At 39.5% G+C, this 22,012-nt stretch overlaps 2 protein-coding genes across 2 annotated transcripts; one reads left to right on the forward strand and one right to left on the reverse strand.

The window, feature by feature from the left end:
- The first annotated feature begins 779 nt into the window (after positions 1 to 779).
- On the forward strand, positions 780 to 14,335 carry LOC106135544 (multidrug resistance protein homolog 49). The gene is made up of 22 exons (XM_013335890.2): positions 780 to 946; positions 1,795 to 1,983; positions 2,235 to 2,379; positions 2,761 to 2,861; positions 3,091 to 3,262; positions 3,556 to 3,680; positions 4,154 to 4,343; positions 4,714 to 4,935; positions 5,324 to 5,565; positions 5,893 to 5,980; positions 6,164 to 6,372; positions 6,683 to 6,861; positions 7,334 to 7,593; positions 7,780 to 7,931; positions 8,169 to 8,283; positions 8,703 to 8,952; positions 9,594 to 9,789; positions 10,734 to 10,896; positions 11,169 to 11,363; positions 11,853 to 12,062; positions 12,461 to 12,607; positions 12,933 to 14,335. The coding sequence occupies exons 1-22, from the start codon at positions 780 to 782 to the stop codon at positions 13,335 to 13,337; spliced, it is 4,122 nt and encodes a 1,373-aa protein (XP_013191344.1). The 3' UTR covers positions 13,338 to 14,335.
- Positions 14,336 to 15,015: 680 nt separating this feature from the next.
- On the reverse strand, positions 15,016 to 21,549 carry LOC106135595 (probable pyruvate dehydrogenase E1 component subunit alpha, mitochondrial). Its single transcript, XM_013335945.2, has 8 exons — positions 21,351 to 21,549; positions 21,162 to 21,236; positions 19,822 to 19,990; positions 19,105 to 19,328; positions 18,222 to 18,393; positions 17,277 to 17,426; positions 16,439 to 16,614; positions 15,016 to 16,145 (listed from the first exon to the last, which is right to left on the reverse strand). Exons 1-8 carry the CDS (start codon positions 21,402 to 21,404, stop codon positions 15,963 to 15,965), a joined length of 1,203 nt encoding a protein of 400 aa, XP_013191399.1. The 5' UTR covers positions 21,405 to 21,549; the 3' UTR covers positions 15,016 to 15,962.
- Positions 21,550 to 22,012: the final 463 nt, after the last annotated feature.

The raw sequence follows: 22,012 nt of genomic DNA on the forward strand, positions 1-22,012 counted from the left end.
CGACCATTGGGCTCCGCCACAGGGACGCAATCGCAATCTTTTACGCCAACGCCTCTTAATTAGAACACACCTTTAGACTTACATACGTTTGTCAAATCCTGACAATGTCTTCTAAATATCTAAATTCTTTGGTGCTTCTAAAAATCAAAACATTTGTACACAATAGATGCAGTAATGTTATTTTGTATTCACTATAAAAATCGTAAGTAACAATACGCCAGTGTAATTTTATATTAATAGGTATACGTACAAATACCAGGAAACATACGTCAAATAGGCAGACTTTGGGACCGCAATCAGGACACACCCACAAATACCAAAGATGATGATAATGAATTATTTATCCCAGTAATTGGTATATTGGTAACACAAACGCTTAGAAATTATTGTTTGAGATCGCCCACGTCAGAAACTGATTTCTAGACGGCCTCGCCTTTATCAAAGTTGCATTTTTTTCTTGCATTAGACTGGTACTCGTAAAGTCTACCTCACCATGCATGACGACATAATACATTTTCATTATCAGGAATGTTTTACATTTAAAAAGCTACATTATAAGAGGCGTGATATGTAGAACCTTAAATTGAAAATTAAGAATAGGTCCACTTAATTCTAATTAATTTTCATCAGTTAAATTACGACTGGGGCAGAGTCCACACACAATTTTCGAACGTTCTATACCCGTAGTCGTATAAAAGGATTTTCCCCTCAAATGGTGGGGCGAAGTGGCGTAATGCAATATTAAACCATTCTCATTTTCCAGAGCGGTTGACCCGAGAATGAAACGCGATGAGTCCTTAAAGACCATTCACCAGAGCCGCCGGTACAGCGCCGGGGGCACCAGCCAAAGCATCGGCATCGGATGGCGGCAGAACTCCATTACTATCAGCACCCTCGCTCAGCAATCAGCGTACTTGGCTGAGAAGGCTTTCAGGGATAAAGAAGAGTAAGCCTTGTTTATTGTGTCGCTATACAACCATCCAACGGCCTCGTTCCACGGTTACAAGAAGCCCAATTTGACTTACGTCAGTATATATTTTTGCTAACCGTGCTCTTACGGTGATAGAAATCATTGTGAGGGAAACAGCACATGACAACTAAAAGATTATATCATGATTCAAGTTGGCTTAGTTTCCCTGCAGGGTCACAGAGGGTACCTACACGAAATTTGACCATTTCCTCCATTTAACTTGACTTAGGTACCCACTCTAGAATCGTGGTATATCATCATAATCGAGGTATATAACGTATTCCTTGGGGAGGACCCCAAGGAATACGCAACCAGGAGATATGCCAGAAAGATAATGATAATTTTTCTATGCATAATCTTGTTTGTTTTTAGGGCTGATGAGAAAACACGCCCGTCTCCGTGTTCTTTGTTCAGCCTGGTAAGTACGAATGTTCTTTTAAATTGTACCTACCTACATTATTCACTGTACTTATATAAATAAAAGAATGTCAATAACAGTTTTACATTCAACGAAACAGTAATAAACTGTGTTTAGTGATGTGCCATTGGAAAAAGGCTTTAAATATATATCACTAGTCGCGGGCGGCCTCCGCGACTTCGTCCGCGTGAAATTAATCCCGCGGGAACTCCGGGATAAAAAGTTTTCAGCTACCTACATACCAAATCTCATCGTAATCGGTTCAGTAGATTTTGCGTGAAAGAGTAAAAAACATCCGTACTGACGTCCTGACAAACAAACTTTCGCATTTATAATACGAGTAGGATTAAATCTAGCCACCTATCAAACGATTTAAATATATTTGCCTTTTTGTTTTACAGTACAGATTTGCATTAAAATGGGAGCTGGCACTGTTGGCCCTAGGCGTTTTCATGGCCAGTCTCAATGGCCTGTTTGTGCCCATCGGGGTGATGGTGTACGGAGAGTTCACGTCGCTCCTCATAGACCGCACCGTGATGATCGGCACTTCGACACCCTGTTTAATTCTTGACATGTTCGGAGGTGGGAAGAAATTGTGAGTAACTCTCATACGTTTTTAAACCTGTGAATAAGCTACAGTGGAATAGATCAGAATTCATAAACTAGAAGAACTCGGATTCAATTTCGCTTACGACAACATTATTAACTACTTGCGTTGAGTTAATTTAATGCTAATGTTTTTTTGGAAAGTGAAAACATCGACTCATCCAAAATTTACATAAATTCTTCAGATTTCAAAAATAAAAACCAAAAAATTCTTATCTAAAGACAAGACTTTGCTAACAGGACAAATGCGACAAAACAAGAGAACAAGGATGCATTGATAGAAGATTCGGTGGCTTTCGGCATCGGATGTGCCGCCACCTCGCTTATGCAGTTCATAGTGGCTGCAATCAGCGTCGACCTCTTCAACTATGTGGCTCATAGGCAGGCAAGTAAATATTTATGACATTTCAGCAGGAATTACATCAGCAGCAAAGCGCCAAAAACTGGTTATGGTTATTTATGGTTTTTCTTAGAATGTGACTCTAATTTCATTCTGATTTGTAATCTTCGTGCCTACCTATTACGTCGCAACTTATCACTATTCGAAACTCAATTCTATCTTAAGTCGGACAACTGGACGGGGCCTTTTTAGTCTTTTTAAGAATGTGATGTATGTATGTACTTACCTATGTCTTTAAGACCATAGTCCTGTTCTTCTATCGATGTAAGACTCTTGACATTTTCCCAAAATTTTCTAGCTACAGATTTGTGACTGTTTGATTTTAAGTTAGCAGATCATCTTATATACGATTTTTTTCATTTTTAGGTGGAGAGATTAAAGAGTAAATTTCTGGAGGCGGTGCTGCGTCAAGATATCTCGTGGTATGACCTCAACACCACGATGAACTTTGCCACAAAAGTTGCAGAGTGAGTTATACTGCCTGAACTATCAGTGACAGAAAATTTCTGTGTCGAATTCAGGAAATCCTTTTTAGGTACTAGGAAAGCCCGTGCGTCTCCTGTTTTTCTTCAAATCATCGCTAGAGAGTATTTTACAGTTAGTTACAGTTTTATATGATAATTGTGTTGTGGGTGCGTTAAACACGACATGACAAATTTATATCTACGGCTGATAGCAATTTATTTTACTTTTCAGTGACGTGGAAAAGTTCCGAGAAGGCATTGCAGAGAAAATACCCATGCTGGTCTATCTGCTAATGTCTTTCGTGACCGCTATTGTCATTTCCATGATTTACGGCTGGGTCCTGACGCTCGTCATCCTGTCTTGCACACCAGTCATCATTCTGACTACAGCCATCGTAGCCATGGTAAAACAATAAAATTTACCATAAAGTTATTACCATCATGTTAAGATTCATTAGTTACCGACATTACGTTCAAAGTTATTTTTCTCATCATTAAGCTCGTCGCCACGTCGCCATGATTCAGAAATTTGAAAAAACACCTAAAATCGGTGTTTGAGTGAACAAAGAAGTAGAATACAGATTGGGTATCCCTGCAAAGGTAGCAAATGTCAGACATGTCATTCCATCTCACTCTATAGTGGTAGAAGAGTAAGTTAGTTTTCTTAAAATTTAAGTAAGTACATGTCCAAATACAGGTACAATCCTCATTGACGTCGAAGGAGTTATCGGCGTACAGCATCGCCGGCGTAATTGCTGAGGAAGTGCTGTCTTCCATCAGAACAGTTGTGGCTTTTGGCGGCGAGGAGAAAGAAGTCAAAAGGTCAGTCAAATTTGGAGATCCCCTGAAATCTAAACAAATGCTCCAGGGGCGATTTATTAATGTAGATAAGACATTGTGTATTTAATATCTTCCCTATTTCTTTTTAAGGGAAGTTGAAAGCATATATACCTTGCCAATATTCGGAAAAATACGGCAGATCATAGTTTTTGAAACTGCAACACACTTTTCTGACGGAACATCTGAGACAAGCTTTTAGGGAGTTATATCACATGTACATAGTGTTTCAGTTCCCTTACGGAAATTCGGTGGCATGCAAGTAGAACAAATCATTTTACAGTATGTTTTCTGAGTCTGATCTGTCTTAAGCAGTCTTGATGTTGTCTTCAACTTCTGACCCCAGAACAAAATCTGGTTCCGTCTTGTATTAGGTGCATGAGCATGCAACAAAAAAACGTTGTGAAATATATTAAACAGAGTAAGTACTCTGATATCTGCTGTTTTGTGGTTTCCAGGTATTCCGTCCGCCTTGATCCCGCTAAAAAGACGGGAATCAAGAAGGGGATCTATTCAGGTATCGGAAGCGGAATGATGTGGCTAATTATATACGCGACCTATGCCTTGGCCTTCTGGTACGGAATGGAGCTGATCATACAAAGCAGGAAACAAGAAGTGCCCGAGTACACCCCTGCTGTGCTGATGATTGTAAGATATACATATACGAGTATACACAAGTAACTATGTATGATATCGCCAGCCCATTTCTCAAGCTTAATCAGGGGCACATACCTACCTAAAAAACTTTTTAAGTCAAATTCAAATTTTATTAATTATTATGAGACATTTATCATGACTTAATTATTTTGATTTCAATCAAATTTTTAGTCAACATCATCCTCTTCTAATTTATCTAAGTTACGTGATTTTCCCACAAGTGAGACCATGTCAGTAGACCACAAGTTCTGCCAACAGATGTGTCAACTGAGCCAAACGCCAGGAGGATAATGATGGCTCACATATCGGTTAGAAAATATTTCCTCAGACGTATTGGCATACTTACCTTTTCTATTTTAAGGTATTCTTCAGCATCCTCACAGGCGCACAGAACGTGGGTCTCACCTCGCCCCACATGGAGGCCATCAACAGCGCGCGTGCGTCAGGAGGCGCCATATACGCTGTTCTGGACAGAAAGCCGACTATAGATGCCTTGTCTTTGGAGGGAGATAAGCCGCTCTTGACGGGAGAGTTGGAACTGAGAGATGTGTTCTTCAGATACCCGGCTAGAGCTGACGTACAGGTGAGTTTTAAAGTATATGTTTTTCACTTTATGATTTTTAAATGACATTTTAATATCCTTATGCTTCTGGCGTTTGAATATGTAAGTATCGACCCACAAGGCGAGCAGGGGAGAAACTGTTAAGAGATTTAAAACTGAGAGGTGTGGTCCTCTGATACCTGGCTAGAGTACCTTGTCTTTTCAAACATAATATCTTTCTCATACTTTTGGATCTTTTTAACTATCTACGATTTGAGTCATCACATCTCCTTGCTTAGCTGAAGGAATCAGTCGCTATGTGTTCTTAATTATCTGACTTAACCACTCCTGAGTCGAGATAATAAGGACTTTGGGCTCTGTGAAGGAGCGACCGGGGCAAACTCCAATATAACGTTATGTCCTTTTACAGGTACTTAACGGCATAAACCTGAAAATCAACGCAAACGAAACGGTTGCCCTTGTGGGGCAGAGTGGATGCGGAAAATCGACCGTGCTTCAGCTTCTGCAGCGAATGTACGACCCTGACTCTGGCAGCGTTTCGGCCAACGGGAACGACCTGAGAAACCTCAACGTGCGACATTTGAGAAATCATATTGCGGTCGTGGGGCAGGAGCCGGTACTGTTTGCTGGCACTATAAAGGAGAACATCAGGTATTTTTTGTATACTTATATTTATATTTGTGCCGTGTGGTTCCCGGCACCAATACAAAAAAGAATAGGACCACCCTATCTCTTTCCCATGGATGTCATAAAAGGCGACTAAGGGATAGGCTTATAAACTTGGGATTCTTTTTTAGGCGATGGGCTAGCAACCTGTCACTATTTGAATCTCAATTCTACCATTAAGCCAAATAGATATTTGGCTCTGTCTACCCCGCAAGGGATATAGACGTGACCATATGTATGTATGTATATTTATATTAGATACTTACTGTAGGTCAAAACATTTTTTTAAAATACATGTGACTTTTATTTCAGAATGAGCAACCCATCGTGCACCGACGACGAGATTATAGTGGCTGCCAAGCAAGCCTACTGCCATAGTTTCATAAAGAAATTACCGAATGTGAGTTTAGACTTAAATCTTTTTACTTCTATTGCCAATTAATGAATTGAGCGTTCGTTATTGAGCGAGAAGATCAGTGTGTGACAACCGTTATACTGATACTTAAGTACTCGTACTTAGCAGCAATATAGGTAACTTATAATAAGCACTTTAAAACCTATTTTTCTACACTCATATTTCCAGGCATACGACACTATGTTAGGCGAGCGCGGGGCGCAACTGTCAGGGGGGCAGAAACAACGTATCGCCATCGCTCGGGCGCTGGTCCGGAGGCCTAAGATCCTGATCTTGGACGAGGCTACCTCAGCCCTGGATTCCCACAGCGAGGCCAAGGTCCAGCGGGCCCTGGACGCGGCGGCCCATGGACGAACCACCGTCATGGTGAGCCACAGGTAGATAATATATGGTGGTAGGTAAGCAACGGCTGCGTTTTAATACACTTATTTGTTGAAATTCAAATTGGACTTTCCTAGGGGTCGAAGATAGTTTGGCCAGTCCGGGCCACTTGTCTGACAAAGAAAAATCTTGAAATTAAAGAAAATAAGAGGCAAATATCAGCATGCTAATACTTTAGTCTAAATTTGATGGCTTAATAAAATGTTGTAGGTAATAAATTGAACATTTATTGCTTGGAAGGTAAAAATTAAGATATTTTCAAATATAAACCGATTTTTTATTGATCATCGATTCTTATCATGACAGATTAGCAACAGTGTTGAACGCGAACCGCATAGTGGTAATCGACAAGGGGGAGGTAAAAGAAGAAGGTACACACGAGGAACTCCTAGCAAAGAAGGGGATGTACTACAACCTGGTGCTGGAGAATGACCCTGCGCTTGCGCCGCAACCGGCCACGGCTAGCGATACACAATTGGGGAAACGTAAGGATTGTTCATTTCCAACGAAGAAAGCGACATAATGATAGAAACATAGCGGCGGAGGGTGCAACTGGGAACTCACAAAGATGAGCGAGATAGAAAGAAGATAATTTTAGATAGATTCACCTCACGGGTTCCATAAACTATCGTATACGGAGAGCTTGACATGCCTCAGTTGCCTCAAACCACATATCTAAAAAGGCTTAACTAATTAATTCACCAACGGTTGTTTAAACAACCATGTCTTTTCGGTGAATGTAGAATTTCTTCTAGATACAGACTTGACTTGGTGGTGTAATTTCCCATGTTAACAGGGTCAGGGTAAGGGATTCCGAGTTGCTAAGTATTACTAACTCCAGCGTTATGGTCATAGTTAAACCCCAGAAACCTCTTCAGGTAGGATGCAACCGGTATAAACGCTGCAAAAACCATGATGAAAAACAACGATAAATATATGAAACACATTATCTTTCAGCACACGCAAAATTCCAACGTCGGAAGCTACAAAAGCTGTCCTCTGTCGACTCACTTAAGAGCACCACCTCCGAAGACAGTTCTGGTTCTGAAGAGAGCATACCTGTCGAGAAGATTCAGGAGGAGGTTAGCCCGAGCACGTGGGAGATCATGAAGCTGTGCGCCCCGGAGAAATACTGGATGTTAGGCGGAGTGGTCGCCGCTGTTGTGGTCGGCGCTTCGTTCCCTATGTTCGCTGTGCTGTTTGGTGAGACTTATGGGGTGAGTATACTTAAAGTAACAGGAATTTTTTAGTCATATCAAGGTTTTTGAGACCTAAACTAATATTCGACGGTCGTTTGACATAATTATGTAATTCTTTTAATCTTAAGACTTTTCATCTCGTTATTTGTTGACGAATGTTTTGAAGATGAACTGAAATACCGTTACTGATTGGTTTAATTCCAGTTACTGGCAAGCCAAGACGCCGACTGGGTGCGCAGCCAGGTAAACGTGATCGCGATATACTTCCTGCTGGTCGGCGTCTGCACTGGCACCGCGATATTCCTGCAGATTTTCATCTTCAATTTGACTGGGGTCAGGTTAACAGCACGATTGAGGTAAGAAACCTATCAAAATTCAAAAAAAAAATTGAGACACGTCAAAATTCCGTATGATATCCAAATATTTACGTACCTACCTTCAATCTTATATAGAGACCTTGGAAACGTATGAGACCATCATATAGTCGGAGTTAAGAATCAGTCTTCTAACAATTTACAATACCTACTATCTGATTTGCCAGAAATGCTACTGTCACTACTAAAAATATATTTTATGGAGACTTTTTATTTTAGAGTGGCTGCCTTCGCCACCATGTTGAAACAAGAGATCGGTTGGTTCGACCGGGCTGAGAACGGGATTGGAGCGCTGTGCTCAAGGTTGGCGGCTGATGCTGCTGCAGTCCAGGGCGTGAGTATCAAATCCAATAATAGATAATAATCAGAAGAACATACATACATACATAAAATCACGCCTCTTTCCCGGAGGGGTAGGCAGAGACTATCTCTTTCCACTTGCCACGATCTCTGCATATTTCCTTCGCTTCATCCACATAATTCTGCATATTTCCTTCTTCAGAAGAACATATCAGTTATAATAAATAATATGACACAAAAATGAGTCATTGATACTTCATCGATTAGAAACCCGTAGATTCTCCCTAACGCGTAGGCGCCTGATCTCGTCTACCGACGCCTTCGAGAGATCATCAATCCCGCCCGCTTTAACTTGTCAAGCAAAAAATCACTGAAGATACAAAAGGCCTACTGCTTGCATGTTTGAGATTATAAAAATCATAACGTTATTATGCATTAAAATATCTTCAACAGGCGACTGGCACCAGGATCGGAGCACTTATGCAAGCCGGCGCCACCATAGTCATCGGCATCTCCCTCTCCTTGTACTGGACATGGCAAATGACTCTCATTTCCCTCATCTCTGTGCCGATGGTGATAGGAGCCGTGGTGCTGGAAGGCAGAGTGCTGTCAGCCGGCTTAGCACAAGTCAGAGAAGCTTCGGATAGGGCCACAACGATAGCAACGGAAGCTATCACGAATATTAGGACTGTTAACGCCTTTTGTAAGTTGCTTCCGTTTCATGCATGCTCGCTTATACTCTGTAAGCGACCATTGGTAACAATGTCACCCCCAAAACCTGCTCGATTTGGTTTCACGAAAGCTTGAAATTATTTCCAAATTAAAACTCGTAGAACTACTATTTAAAGAAAGCTGTAATATGTACTATGAAAGCTCTAATATGCCGTGTGGATCCCGGCACCAATACAAAAAAGAATAGGACCACTCCATCTCTTTCCCATGGATGTTGTTAAAGGCGACTAAGGGATAGGCTTACAAACTTGGGTTTCGTTTTTAGGCGATGGGTTAGAAACCTGTCACTATTTGAATCTCAATTCTATCATTAAGCTAAATAGCTGAATGTGGCCATTCATTCTTTTCAAGGCTGTTGGCTCTGTCTAAACGGCAAGGGATATTGACATGACCATATGTATGTATATGTATCTAATATGTAATATGTAATGCATCAAAAAGGCGGTAGATGACACATGGGCCACGCCATGACAAAAGTTATGCGAAATAAATCACACAGCATCTGTAGCGGCATTAGATAGCCTTGAAGCTAATTCGCACAGCAATTTGTACAGTGTCTCTGTATCTAAACTTAGTGCAGGAGTTATTAGAATTTTTGTATGCCATCTGTAGGTGGCGAACAGGGCGTGCTCGCGCGTTTCACCAAAGCCAGCATACAGGCCCGTAACACAGCGATCAAGAGTATGCGCTGGCGCGGCTGTGTGTTCGCGTTCGGTCAGACAGCCCCTGTCGCGGGTTACGCGTTGTCATTATACTATGGAGGGACTCTTGTCGCCAACGAAAAGGTGTCCTACGTTGAAGTCATAAAGTAAGTTCATTTCTTTGATATACAGGGTGACTTTTAATTCAACTGCATAAATTTAACTGTTAAGTGTACTCATCTAAAGGATATTTAAAAACGTTAAAAGAAAAATATTGGTTCATATTTCAGAAAGTACGAAAAAAAATAAAAGTATCAAAATCCACGATCCTAAATACGTAATATCACCCGGCCGGCGGAAAAGCGACGCGTAAGATTCAGAGGTCAACGACACAATTCATTCAGCTGAGCAATCTCGACAACTCTGTACTTGATCTTGATACTAGAAAAATAATTTATTTTTCAGACATTTATTTCCATGTTTAGTTTTAATTTCTTTTTGTAGTATTGGTCTTTAATAAAGCGTGTAACATAGTTTTTAAGGGTTTTTTAAATGTGAAAATGATGACGTTTAATTTAAATAAAACGGCTCAGAAGCATGGGTATAGTCTAAGTTTAAAAGGATGCAGTTGTTTTAAATGTCACCCTGTAGATTCTTCCAAGATTGCCGTATCTCGTTACAAGCGCTTCAGAACTTTAAAGACTATATTATCCTATGGAAGAGGGCTATCAAAAGCGTGCGCTGGCGCGCTTGTGTACGCGTTCGGCCAGACAGCTCCTATGGTTTACACGAATTCATTGTACTAAGGACGGATCTTCGTTGCCAATAAAAAGGTGTCTAACGTTGAAGTGATCGAGTAAGATATTCTATTTTCAAAAGGCCAGACCTTGGTCTAGGCTTATCAGAATCGAATCAGTTACTTTACCATCATGACCAGACAGACTTAGACGCGACAGTAAAATCACTGTGCATGGTTGTGCAGGCTGCCTGTAAGTTTAAGTTTAAAAGTTCGTCCTTAATGCTCCTCACTCTAGTGATATCGAGATATAATGGCTCCTGTAATAGGCTCTTACTTCTCAAGGACTTTACGCTTGTGTGAATAAATTTCCAGGGTATCAGAAGCGCTGGTGTTTGGTGCTTGGATGATGGGTCAAGCATTAGCGTTCGCGCCCAATTTTGGAGCGGCAATTAACGCGGCCGGTCGAGTCATGACCTTGTTACAACGACAACCCCTCGTGGAGAGCACACATGCGCCGGCTGTCAACGAAAATTATGTTAGTAGATCTTGAGCAGGTTTCCTCACGATGTTTCTCACCTTGGTCATTGAGCATCGGTTAGCAATCAGTTATGTATGAAACTAGGCTATTAAATTTATTAGTCAAGCTCTTAAATGTTATACCACCGACGTTGTATAGAATTTTCAAACCAAATTAATACAAATATTTCTGTGTCTACCTACATTGAAATGGTTAAAAAAATTGTCAGTGCTCTTCGCCCAAGAGAACACAATCAAGTAAAATATTTATACCTACTTATTTCAATCCAGATCGCCCAAGGGAAGATCCAGTACAAGAGCATTAAGTTCCGGTACCCCACCCGACGAGAGGTGGAGGTTCTCCGGGGCCTGTCCCTGGCGATCCCGAGCGGGAAGCGAGTGGCGCTGGTCGGGCCCAGCGGCTGTGGGAAATCCACGCTCATACAGCTGCTACAACGGCTTTATGACCCTGACGACGGCAATGTGGTGAGCTGCTGTCACAGAACTTACTTGTTCGTAGAGCTTGTCACTAGGGTAGGCATTTGTCACGAAAATCTATAAAGTTTATACATACATACATACATATGGTCACGTCTATATCCCTTGCGGGGTAGACAGAGCCAACAGTCTTGAAAAGACTGAATGGCCACGTTCAGCTATTTGGCTTAATGATAGAATTGAGATTCAAATAGTCACAGGTTGCTTGCCCATCGCCTAAAAGAAGAAACCCAAGTTTTTAAGCCTATCCCTTAGTCGCCTTTTACGACATCCATGGGAAAGAGATGGAGTAGTCCTATTCTTTTTATTTTTTTTTAAAGTTTATCTTTTAATGTTTATCCTATAAATTATAGCCTTAATCCAAAGACCTACCACCGTAATATAATGCCACCGTAACAAAATATGTACTACCGAAATGCTGGTAACCTTAAGACTACGAGTTCGGGATCTAAATAAGCATGTTAAATTTGTTCGCAGTACCTAGACGACTACAGCATCACGGCCGACATGCGACTGACGACGCTGCGCCGCAACCTCGGCATCGTGTCGCAGGAGCCGGTGCTGTTCGACCGCACGATAGCCGAGAACATCGCATACGGCGACAACACCCGCGTCGTCACCATAGAGGAGATAGTCAACGCAGCTAAAGCGGCGAATGTGCATAGCTTTATATCGGCGTTGCCTTCTGTTAGTATTTTGAGTCAAATCAGTTTTTTCAGAATATTGTGACCCTATTAAAGTCCTGGGAGCAAGTCATTCGGTGGCCTGACAGCCATGAAGAAAAATGTGGGCTACACGCTTCCTCCAACCAAGCAAGGTTTTTTTTCCTGAGGAGAAATTGGAGACTTACTCGTTTCGCTCCCGTCACAGGCAAACAAGAAGTTTGTCTGTATCTTCCACATCTCTTTTGTTTATTCCTTTTTTCGTTAAAATTATAATTATTTGCATTAATTATTTAATTCGTTAAGACACAAAATCTTATATCTGAAACAGTTTAATATATCCTGTATTTTTTCACAGCTCTAAATAGGACTTCGTAGTATTTTCCAATTTATCTCTCTTTAACATCGACAATTCTATTACAGGCCTACGAAACGCGGGTAGGAGCTCGAGCGTCCCAACTCTCCGGCGGTCAGAAACAGCGCATTGCCATTGCGCGTGCGCTCGTGCGGAACCCCCGCGTGCTGCTGCTGGACGAAGCTACTTCTGCGCTTGACACCCACAGCGAGAAGGTAAGAGAAGAATCAAATGGTGTGAATCGCTGGTGGCGTCTTGTGAAATGCTACAACTAAGTTCATTTACTACGTTATGATCTAAAGGCTATATAAACTACGGAATCAGCCAATCGTAGCGAATGATAGTGAAAGAATAGCGAGTAATTGAAAATCCCCTTTTGTGTGATAAGTGCCAGCTGTGCGCAATGGTTCTAGCCATAAAGTCCATAATAAAAATGCGATCCATATTTAATATGGAAAATGATAGGAAGGTGTTCTTTGCAGGTAATTGAGTACGTTAATACTATAAAACAGAATTAGGTTGACTGAACTTGTTTTGCAGGTGGTTCAAGAAGCTCTAGACCGCGCCAGCGAAGGCCGGACCTGTCTGATCATCGCTCACCGCCTGGCGACCATCCGGAACGCGGACATTATCTGCGTGCTTGACAACGGCGTCGTCGCCGAAATGGGGAACCACGCCGAACTCATCAAGAGAAAGGGAATCTACGCGAGGCTCTACGAATTGCAGTGCGGTTTCGTTGAGGAGGAAGGGGAAAGCACTGAGGTCCTCGAAGGAAAGAAACCTTCCAAGTCCGACCGACCGGGCGGATCGCGACCTGCGACCCCACCGCCGCCTTCGGGCCAGCAAACATCACCCACATTATCCTCATCAGATACAAGCCAACGTCCCCCCAGGTCTCCAGCATCACGGCGCCCACCCACTGACCAGCCTCCTAATAATCCCTGAATTTGGGAATTCCATTCCTCTCTTGTCTTTGCGTGTTGCAACTTCCGCCACTTTGCTTTGAGTCCCAAAATACGCGTGGATCCCCATTCCTATCCTTGTCAATTAGGGACTTTCAATATGATGGCTGCGCTCTATACAAGGGTGATTCAACATCAATTCCTTCGGAAATTGTAGAGTGCCAACATCGCTAAAAGCGACCAACGCGTTCGCCTGTAAAAACGGCGGTGTGCAAATCTAAATTAATCCCGTGAAATGTTTCCCTTGACGATCATCAATGGTTCCTGGATAATTTGAAATGAGATTTTTTCTGAGAAATGCGTCGTGTAAATACCAAAGTCATTATAATATCTAGTCAAATAATCAAAAAATATATTACCAACTAGCAATAAAATAATTAGTTAAAATAAGTCCTTTTCAAACCTGCTTTTTAGGACTGTTTCAAAATCATTCCTCAGCCAATTGTTAAATAAATTTTGTCCTGATCTCAACAGTAGGTATTTAGCCTAGACCTTAGATATCAAACATTCCCCTAATCCATACCCCAACATTCCCTTGGAAAGACAATGTATCCCATAGATTTCTACATTGTTATCTCTACTCTACTCGATTGCGTTTAAAGTTTGCGTGAATGTGAGTCAATAGGCTGATTTTATACCATTTCAGAATTGGCTAATTAGTGCCTTCATCTATGCCTAATCATTGTGCCTGCAATATGTAATAATGATTTAACATTAGGCTTAGCTAACACTTGAGAAATTTTTCACTATTAACGCATTAATGATTTTTAGTTTTCCGATTCAAGTACCATGTGTTAGCCTTGCCTGGTACCTATGGCTTCAGTATTTCTAAAAGCATCTTTTTAGCATTTCTAGATTAGGAGTAAATAGTGAAAATACGTATCACGTATACTAACATTATTGTATTGTGTCGTTATCAAATTACGCGAAGTTAATTGTGCTCAAATGTTAAAATTAAAATATTTTTATATTGTTATTGTATTGGACGTGTGTTTTAAACGTATTTATATAGAAAAATATATCAATAAATATTAAAATTATCTTAGTTGTTTTATTTGTTGTCTTCGTTATCAAACGCTACAAGTTTCAATCGCAGATTATTATTTTGAATCTTAGATCAGTTTTCAACATATCTTTGGTAGGTAAGGAGTTTTCGCATACCTACTAGTCTTTATTCAGACGACGTTATTTAATTCAGAAACTTATTAAGACAAATAAAATTTCACATGTTTTTATAATATATATTTACTGATTATTTTTCACTTAGCTAGCTTAATTCCATAGGTCGAAATTACATTTAATAAAAAGACATTTAAGTCATAGCATTATACTAAAAGATTTCATTTCAGACCCAAGGCTACCCTGAAGGACACCCCTGGGAGTGCCATGCGGAACTTTACTTCGTGCATGGCAACCCCAGGCGTCATATCTATACAACAGTGTACCAGAGGCATTAAATTATAAGCGGTAAATATTGGCGGCGACTTTTCCGGTTTTACTTCTTTTGGAAAATCTGGGCAATTTCTATCTTTGGGCAAATCTGGGCAAAACGTGGAATTCCCGTATTCCAAAGAAACTTCTAGAAATACGCGCATGACAAACAACAAAAATTTTGAATATTTCAATGTAAAAGAATTAATGTTTTAAAATAAACTCAGAAAAATTGTGTAATGCATTTTATTGCGCGTATCATGTTATTACTTACGATATAATTTATAGCTTTACAAACATCACTTTTCATTAGACCAATATTACCTACAGTCTCTCTCATTCAGAAAATTATAAAAATTGTACATATCGTATATACAGGACAACTTCTCAGGTTACTGGTTTGAGGTTGACTTTTTAAAGCCATTGGAATAACAAATAGCCTATGTAAAAAATCAGTACAATTTTTTTTGTAAATGTAGCCTTGACTAATATCAGTTTATTAAACCCATTCTTCGCGATGAAAACTCTGAGTTAAGAGAGTTTCTAAAATGGTTTTAATTTTAATATAGAGTGATCTAACTCCACCGAAGACTTCATATTATTTAATCATCTTTTAGAAATAGAATTAGTATTATTTCTTGCAAAAAATGGCTTTAAAAACTCACCCATTCTAAAAAAGAGAATTGTATAATGAAACATATGAACATTTTGTACATAACATTTTACAACTATAATGACACTTTAATCCTATACACTTTGCTAAGCTTCCTTCGTTATAACAATTAAATAAAATTTAATTCGAATTGGGTATTCCTAATTTCGACACGGACACGGATACAAAAAAATATTGCTTTCGATAATAATAATGTAAATATTTATCTAAAGTAAAATTGAATTAGCAAATAAATATATAGTTTCTCATCATCTCAGTGTCCCCTGGTTGCATCCTCAGCAGATTTTAGACCCAGGGTCCACTATCTAACCAAGGTGATTCGCCAAGGTTACTGTTATTATTCACAAATATAGTTTTATAATTGAGCTTACAAAGACTTAATAAATAAATAACGTAATATTCTTAAAAACAATATATATATCCGCGTAATCTCTTATACCCAAAACTCGTTAAATAACTAAAGTACGGTAACAGATAATCGTCCTTATTCCTTTGGGATACAGGCTAATAATTTCTGGCGGCAACATTGATGTGTTCGAGCGGCGCGTTGGGATGGATGCCTCGGATCTGCTTCTCGAGGCAGTTGTAGTAGATGTCGCCCGAGAGCTCCTCTGTGCCGATTTCGGGGTCAGATTTAGCCTGCTTCGTAGCCTCGTCCACTTCTTGGCGTACTCTTGTGTCGATTTCCTGCAAAAGCAATATAAAACATACTACAGTGTGTAAAACAGATACTTTTATCAAACCATATTTATCAATATTTTCAAGTAAGTTTTTCGGTTTATTTTCTAAAGATACGACAGTCAGTCAGTCTCCAATATACATGTCAAAGCACAGACCAAACAGCTGGGTCTAAAAATTTTAAATATGGCAGATGTTTCTCATATACATAGTGTAAGACAATAGGATAACCCGAAAATCCTTCGAGAATTTTCGTTAAACACTGACGCATACCTACTTAATAAAAAAAATATTAATGTCACCTTCAACTGATCAGGCGTGGCCAATTCGTTGCTGATGATTTTCTCCTTGAAGGACGTGATGGGGTCCCGGGTCTGGCGCACCTCCTGCACCTCGTCCCGCGTCCGGTACGACGTGCCCGGGTCCGACATCGAGTGCCCGGAGTACCTGTACGTCTCCATCTCCATTAGCAGAGGACCTGGTTAACAAACATATTTTTACCACCAAGGGGAAAGATGAAGTCCGCGAATTTCTACGAATGTACGTATAAAATTAAATAAAAAATGGGGGGGCTTGGAAGGAATTAAGTCTTTTTTTACAATTTCCTGTTATTGTGTGAAAATTTTATAGAGCTGTGTGTTTCCAGGTTCTTTAAAATAGGACCACTCCATCTCTTTCCAATGGATGTCTTAAGGAGACTAATGGATAGGCTAGAATCGATGGGATGTAAGTGATGGGCTAGAATCTCAATTCCATCATTAAACCATACAGCTGAATGTGACGTTTCAGACTGTTAGCTCTTAGAGATTGAAGACCTGATCGTAATAATTAAATTCCAGTATTATCCAATTAATTTGTGTGGGATATTCCTATTTAATTTTTTTATATACATACATACATAAAATCACGCCTCTTTCCCGGAGGGGTAGGCAGAGACTACCTCTTTCCACTTGCCACATTCATAACTCTCTTCATGCAAGCTCGGCGGTTTCAGGTACTTTTGACCTGACCCTTTACCAGGACGTCCTTAATTTGATCAAGATACGTTCGTCTAGGTCTTCCCACTCCGACCTTTCCCTCCACAAAAAAACCATATTAACAAAGCCCAAACAACTTTTGAGTGTAGTCTGCAACACTGACCCTTGCCGCTGGTGCAGTAGTCGATGGCGAACCTGGTGGCCTCCCTGGTGGCGATGACGTCCATGCCGTCCACCCAGATGCCGGGGATGTAGTCCCCGCGCGTGTAGTACTCCGTGCTGGCGGCCGCGCGGTCCGCACTCGTGCCCATGCCTTCACAATATACATATTTCATTCATTCTATGCTCTGATCAGAATCACTACATAGTATAAAACAAAGTCGCTATTTTAGTCTGTTTGTCTGTATGCTTAAATCTTTAAAATTACGCAACGGATTTTGATGCGGTTTTTTGCAACAGGTAGAGGGATTCAAGAGGAAGGTTTTTATGTATAATAATATTTATAATTTTGCACCCGTGCGAAGCCGGGGCGGGTCGCTAGTAAAATATAAAATTGACAGTTGTGATACTTTAAGATCCATTTTCGAACGGACACACAATTTTTTTCAGCTGGATTGTTGTTTTATATAAATGATACGAATGGAAACATTGGACGGGGATGGGCAAGACAAATTAATGAAATCGAAAGGTTAGTGGGGTTAGTGCGAGTTTTACTCGATCATACGTGTCGAAAAAATATACACGAATTTCTATGGAATCGCATTCGTGCCGTCGCGTTACCGCTAGGTGGCGCTGATTATATCACGTACAAATCCGCGTTTACTCGCTCAAATCGTTTGATAGAGTAAAACTCGCACTTACCCCATTGATCAAGTGTACCTTAAACTGACGAGTGTTAGTACTCTTGATCAATGGGGAATTTTTTAGTCAGGATTGGGAATGCATGAAGGGAATTTTTTAGTCAGGGATCGTGCAATAAAACAGTTGGAAAAATATACCTCTAAATACTGATATTTCCGTTCTACATTAAAAAAATTAAAATATAAAACAGTTTTTTAATTCCTAAGATTATCCATTTTAAGATTGGATACGTGTATCTATAACTCACCGTATCCGTTGTTCTCGCACACGAACACGCAAGGCAAACTCCACAGCTTGGCCATGTTGTAGGCTTCGTACACCTGGCCCTGGTTGGCGGCCCCGTCGCCGTACAACGCGAAGTTCACGCCGCCGTCGCCTTTGTATTTGTGCGCGAGGGCTATGCCCGCGCCGAGTGGCACCTGGAAATACATTAAATTGTTAGAATTTAACTTAAATTAAAAGTAATTTTTTTAGATTTATTAATTGATCTTATATCCTATATTAACAATAAATAAATTGTAATCTGTTAAGTTCATATTCTTTAAACTAATATTAACAGCTAGATAAGTTTTTTCTTTCTTTCTTCACGTTAATATTAAAATTCAAGCACGAGCGTTTCATGTCCCCTAGCACTGAGGTCAAATGCTTATCTCTCAGTCATAAGTCATGGGTTGTTTTTTTTTTACTGCCGGTGAGAAGTGGTCTTAGATTTATATAATAAATACTTCATTTATTATAAAATTAGGTTAATATGTGCTGTGTGGTTCCCGGCAACAATACAAAAAAGAATAGGACCACTCCATCTCTTTCCCATGGATGTCGTAAAAGGCGACTAAGGGATAGGCTTACAAACTTGGAATTCTTATTTAGGCGATGGGCTAGCAACCTATCACTATTTGAATCTCAATTCTATCATTAAGCCAAATAGCAAAACGTGGCCATTCTTTTCAAGACTGTTGGCTCTGTCTAGCCCACAAGGGATATAGACGTGACCATATGTATGTATGTATTAGGTTAATATCCTATGGCTTATAACACTAGTCTCTATCTAACTACAACTATCTCAAAAAGTGGGATTTCTTAAGACAACTAAACAACAAGAGACATAATCCTTATGAACAAATACACACCTGAGCGCCAACAATGCCGTTGCCGCCATAGAAGTTCTTAGCGTACAAGTGCATAGAGCCGCCTTTCCCCCTGGAGCAGCCCGAGCGGCGGCCCGTGAGCTCGGCCAGCACGCCCAGCACGCTGACGCCCATGAGGTGCGTCCAGCCGTGGCAGCGGTACGCGGTGATCACCGAGTCCACGTCGCGCATCGCGGCTCGCATGCCCACCGCTACCGCCTCTTGACCTGGAAAAGGAATAAAAATTTTTAATTAATTAATAAGTATGATATTTTTTCATGTTTGTAATGTTTGGGTTTAGTATCTTAAGCTAGCTAGATCAACTTAGATTTTTATTTGTATAACTATAATTGGAAACTGTTTAATTTACTGTGTGACTTATCAACACACATCCTAAAATGCAGGTCTGGAGATTTAAAAATTGATTATATAGGTTCCATAATTCTCATGAACGATAATTTGCGGTTTTTTGTTTTAAATGGCCAGAACTGTGGATATATCTTAGTTAATATAACACAAAACATTGTTTATGTGTTCTATTTCTTAATGGTAAATATAATGTAACAATTGAAACTAATAAATTTTAAAATTAACACTGTATTAATTGGTAGCTGTAACAGGAAAATATATGATAGGATACATATTGTAACACTACATTCTTGTCTTTTTAATACAAGGAAATCATAACTATGTAGGTATAAGGTAGAGCCTCATAATTACCTGAGTACAAATGACAGAAGCCACGGATAATCTTTTCCTTGTACAGATTCCCCGCAGCCGTTTCAATTCGTCGTAAAACAGCCAACATTTCATATAATTTAATAGCATCTTCAGCAGTTAATGTCGCCGATAATGCAGGGCCTTTATCCAACTTGTGGAGTTTATAAGGCTGGTGACAAAATATTGAATTTAATGTAAATTATTCCTACATACCTGCTTAAAACTAATTTATTAAACATTTTTAGTCTTTTCAGGTCTATTGCTCTGTCTACCGTGCAAGGGACAAAGACGAGATTGTATGTATGTATTAAACGTTAGAATGGATGTACTGTAGATTTTAACGGTGTAGTTCTTGGTACTTTCATATAGAACTCTTCTCATTCCAAACAATGTTATGAAAGCAACTAAGAGAACAAGCACATTCTCCTTGTACAGATTGATATAGTTAAGTGATAATAAAGAAATGGGCCTATAAACTTGGGCAATGGGTTAGCAACCTGTCACAGTATGAATCTCAATTTCAAAGAGCAATTTGTGTTGATTGCAGCCTCCAAGTATTTTCGACTACAGGCTGCATTGAAAGAAGTGTTATATATGTATGTAGCAATACTTACTTATAGTAACACTTTGTTAACTATTGACTCATTACAATGTGTTGACCCTATCTAGTAGACCCTAATAGAGGAACTATAACAGCACAATTCATATTTTCTTTCTCTCACAGAACTTAATTTTTTAAAATAATCCTGTGTTATAAAAGGACACCAAGGGTAAAGCTAATAAGCTTGAGAATATTTTTTATAGGTGGTGGGCTATCACTTTTAAAATTACCTACCACTATTAAAAAATCATTTCTATCATTAAGCCATACAGCTGAAAGTGGCCTATCAGCCTTTTCACTTTTGGGTCTGGCTAGGTAGCCAGGTTAAAAGATTTTAAGGGATATTACTTAAAGTGATTATACATATGTATGTAACCATAAAACTATGTATATAATGATGAAGTCAAGTAGTAGCCTGCCAGTTTTTCATTCTTCTTAATTAAAACATTTCTGGGCTAAGGTAACAATTTATTTTACATATATATAATTATACTAGTTGGTAGAAATTATTATCAAAAGTGATAACATTGCCTTCAATTGTAGATTAGTTTGCACTGGGCCAGCCACGTCTGACGTACGCGGCATACAAACAAGCGCGGCTCTCCTGACATTTGAAGGTTAAGTTACATAATTATTAAAAATAATAATAAAACCAAAACTAAAGTAAACTAGTAAATCACCCGTGTACAAGATACCTGAATGACTTATTTTAACATAAGTATTTAATAGAGTTTCTCACCTTAATTTCAAATTTTGCTTCAGATTTAGTGCTGTATTTGGCAGAGGCTTTAGCAGCAACTGGGGCCGTCGTTTTCTGAAATATTACAATTCAAATTAGTGCAAATGCAAGGGGATCTTCGAAATTCACCAAAAGAAAGAAACCTAAAACTATTAATATTCATGAAAAGTAAAATAAAATATTACTTACCGTGAGTGTGTTACCTATGAACACATTAACTGCAGAGGACATTAATTTACTCATTTTTTCAATAGTTTTTCCTATGAAACCCAGATTTAAATATAAATCCTCAAATGGGATTTCTTTAACAAGTGAAAAAGCGTAGTAAATAGATAAAAAAGGGCTCAAGAAATATCCCCAAACCCCGAAGCTTTGTTGCCTCTGGTTGTTTAATGTTGATTTGACTGACGGATTTGACTTTGATTTGACATTTACCCGAAGTCAGTAGGTGAGGTACCGTGGTATGTCTATTCTAGATACTCGGGTAGGTGCCGATTTTGCGTGGACTTCTGAGATTCTCTACGTGTAATGATAACAAAATGATGATTTAAAGAATAAGTCCTTATAAAACCATAAACGTTTAACGCATAATTCTACCATTACAAACGTCGATAACACTAGTCTACAAGGTTCGGGCAACAGAACACTGACCTATATCACGATGTAGCACTAGCATTACTGATTACAAATATGCTTACCAAAATCTGTCTAGACGTCTGGTTTTTTTTTAAATATTTTTTTTTTATAATTTACCCGCATACAGGCTAAGATAAAAATGTAGATGATAGTCAACTATTTATTTGAGGGTATCTTTATAATTCATATGATATGATAGATAGACAAGTATAAAA

The sequence above is a fragment of the Amyelois transitella genome, chromosome 21 (assembly GCF_032362555.1).
Source record: "Amyelois transitella isolate CPQ chromosome 21, ilAmyTran1.1, whole genome shotgun sequence".
NCBI classification, from domain to species: Eukaryota; Metazoa; Arthropoda; class Insecta; order Lepidoptera; family Pyralidae; genus Amyelois; species Amyelois transitella.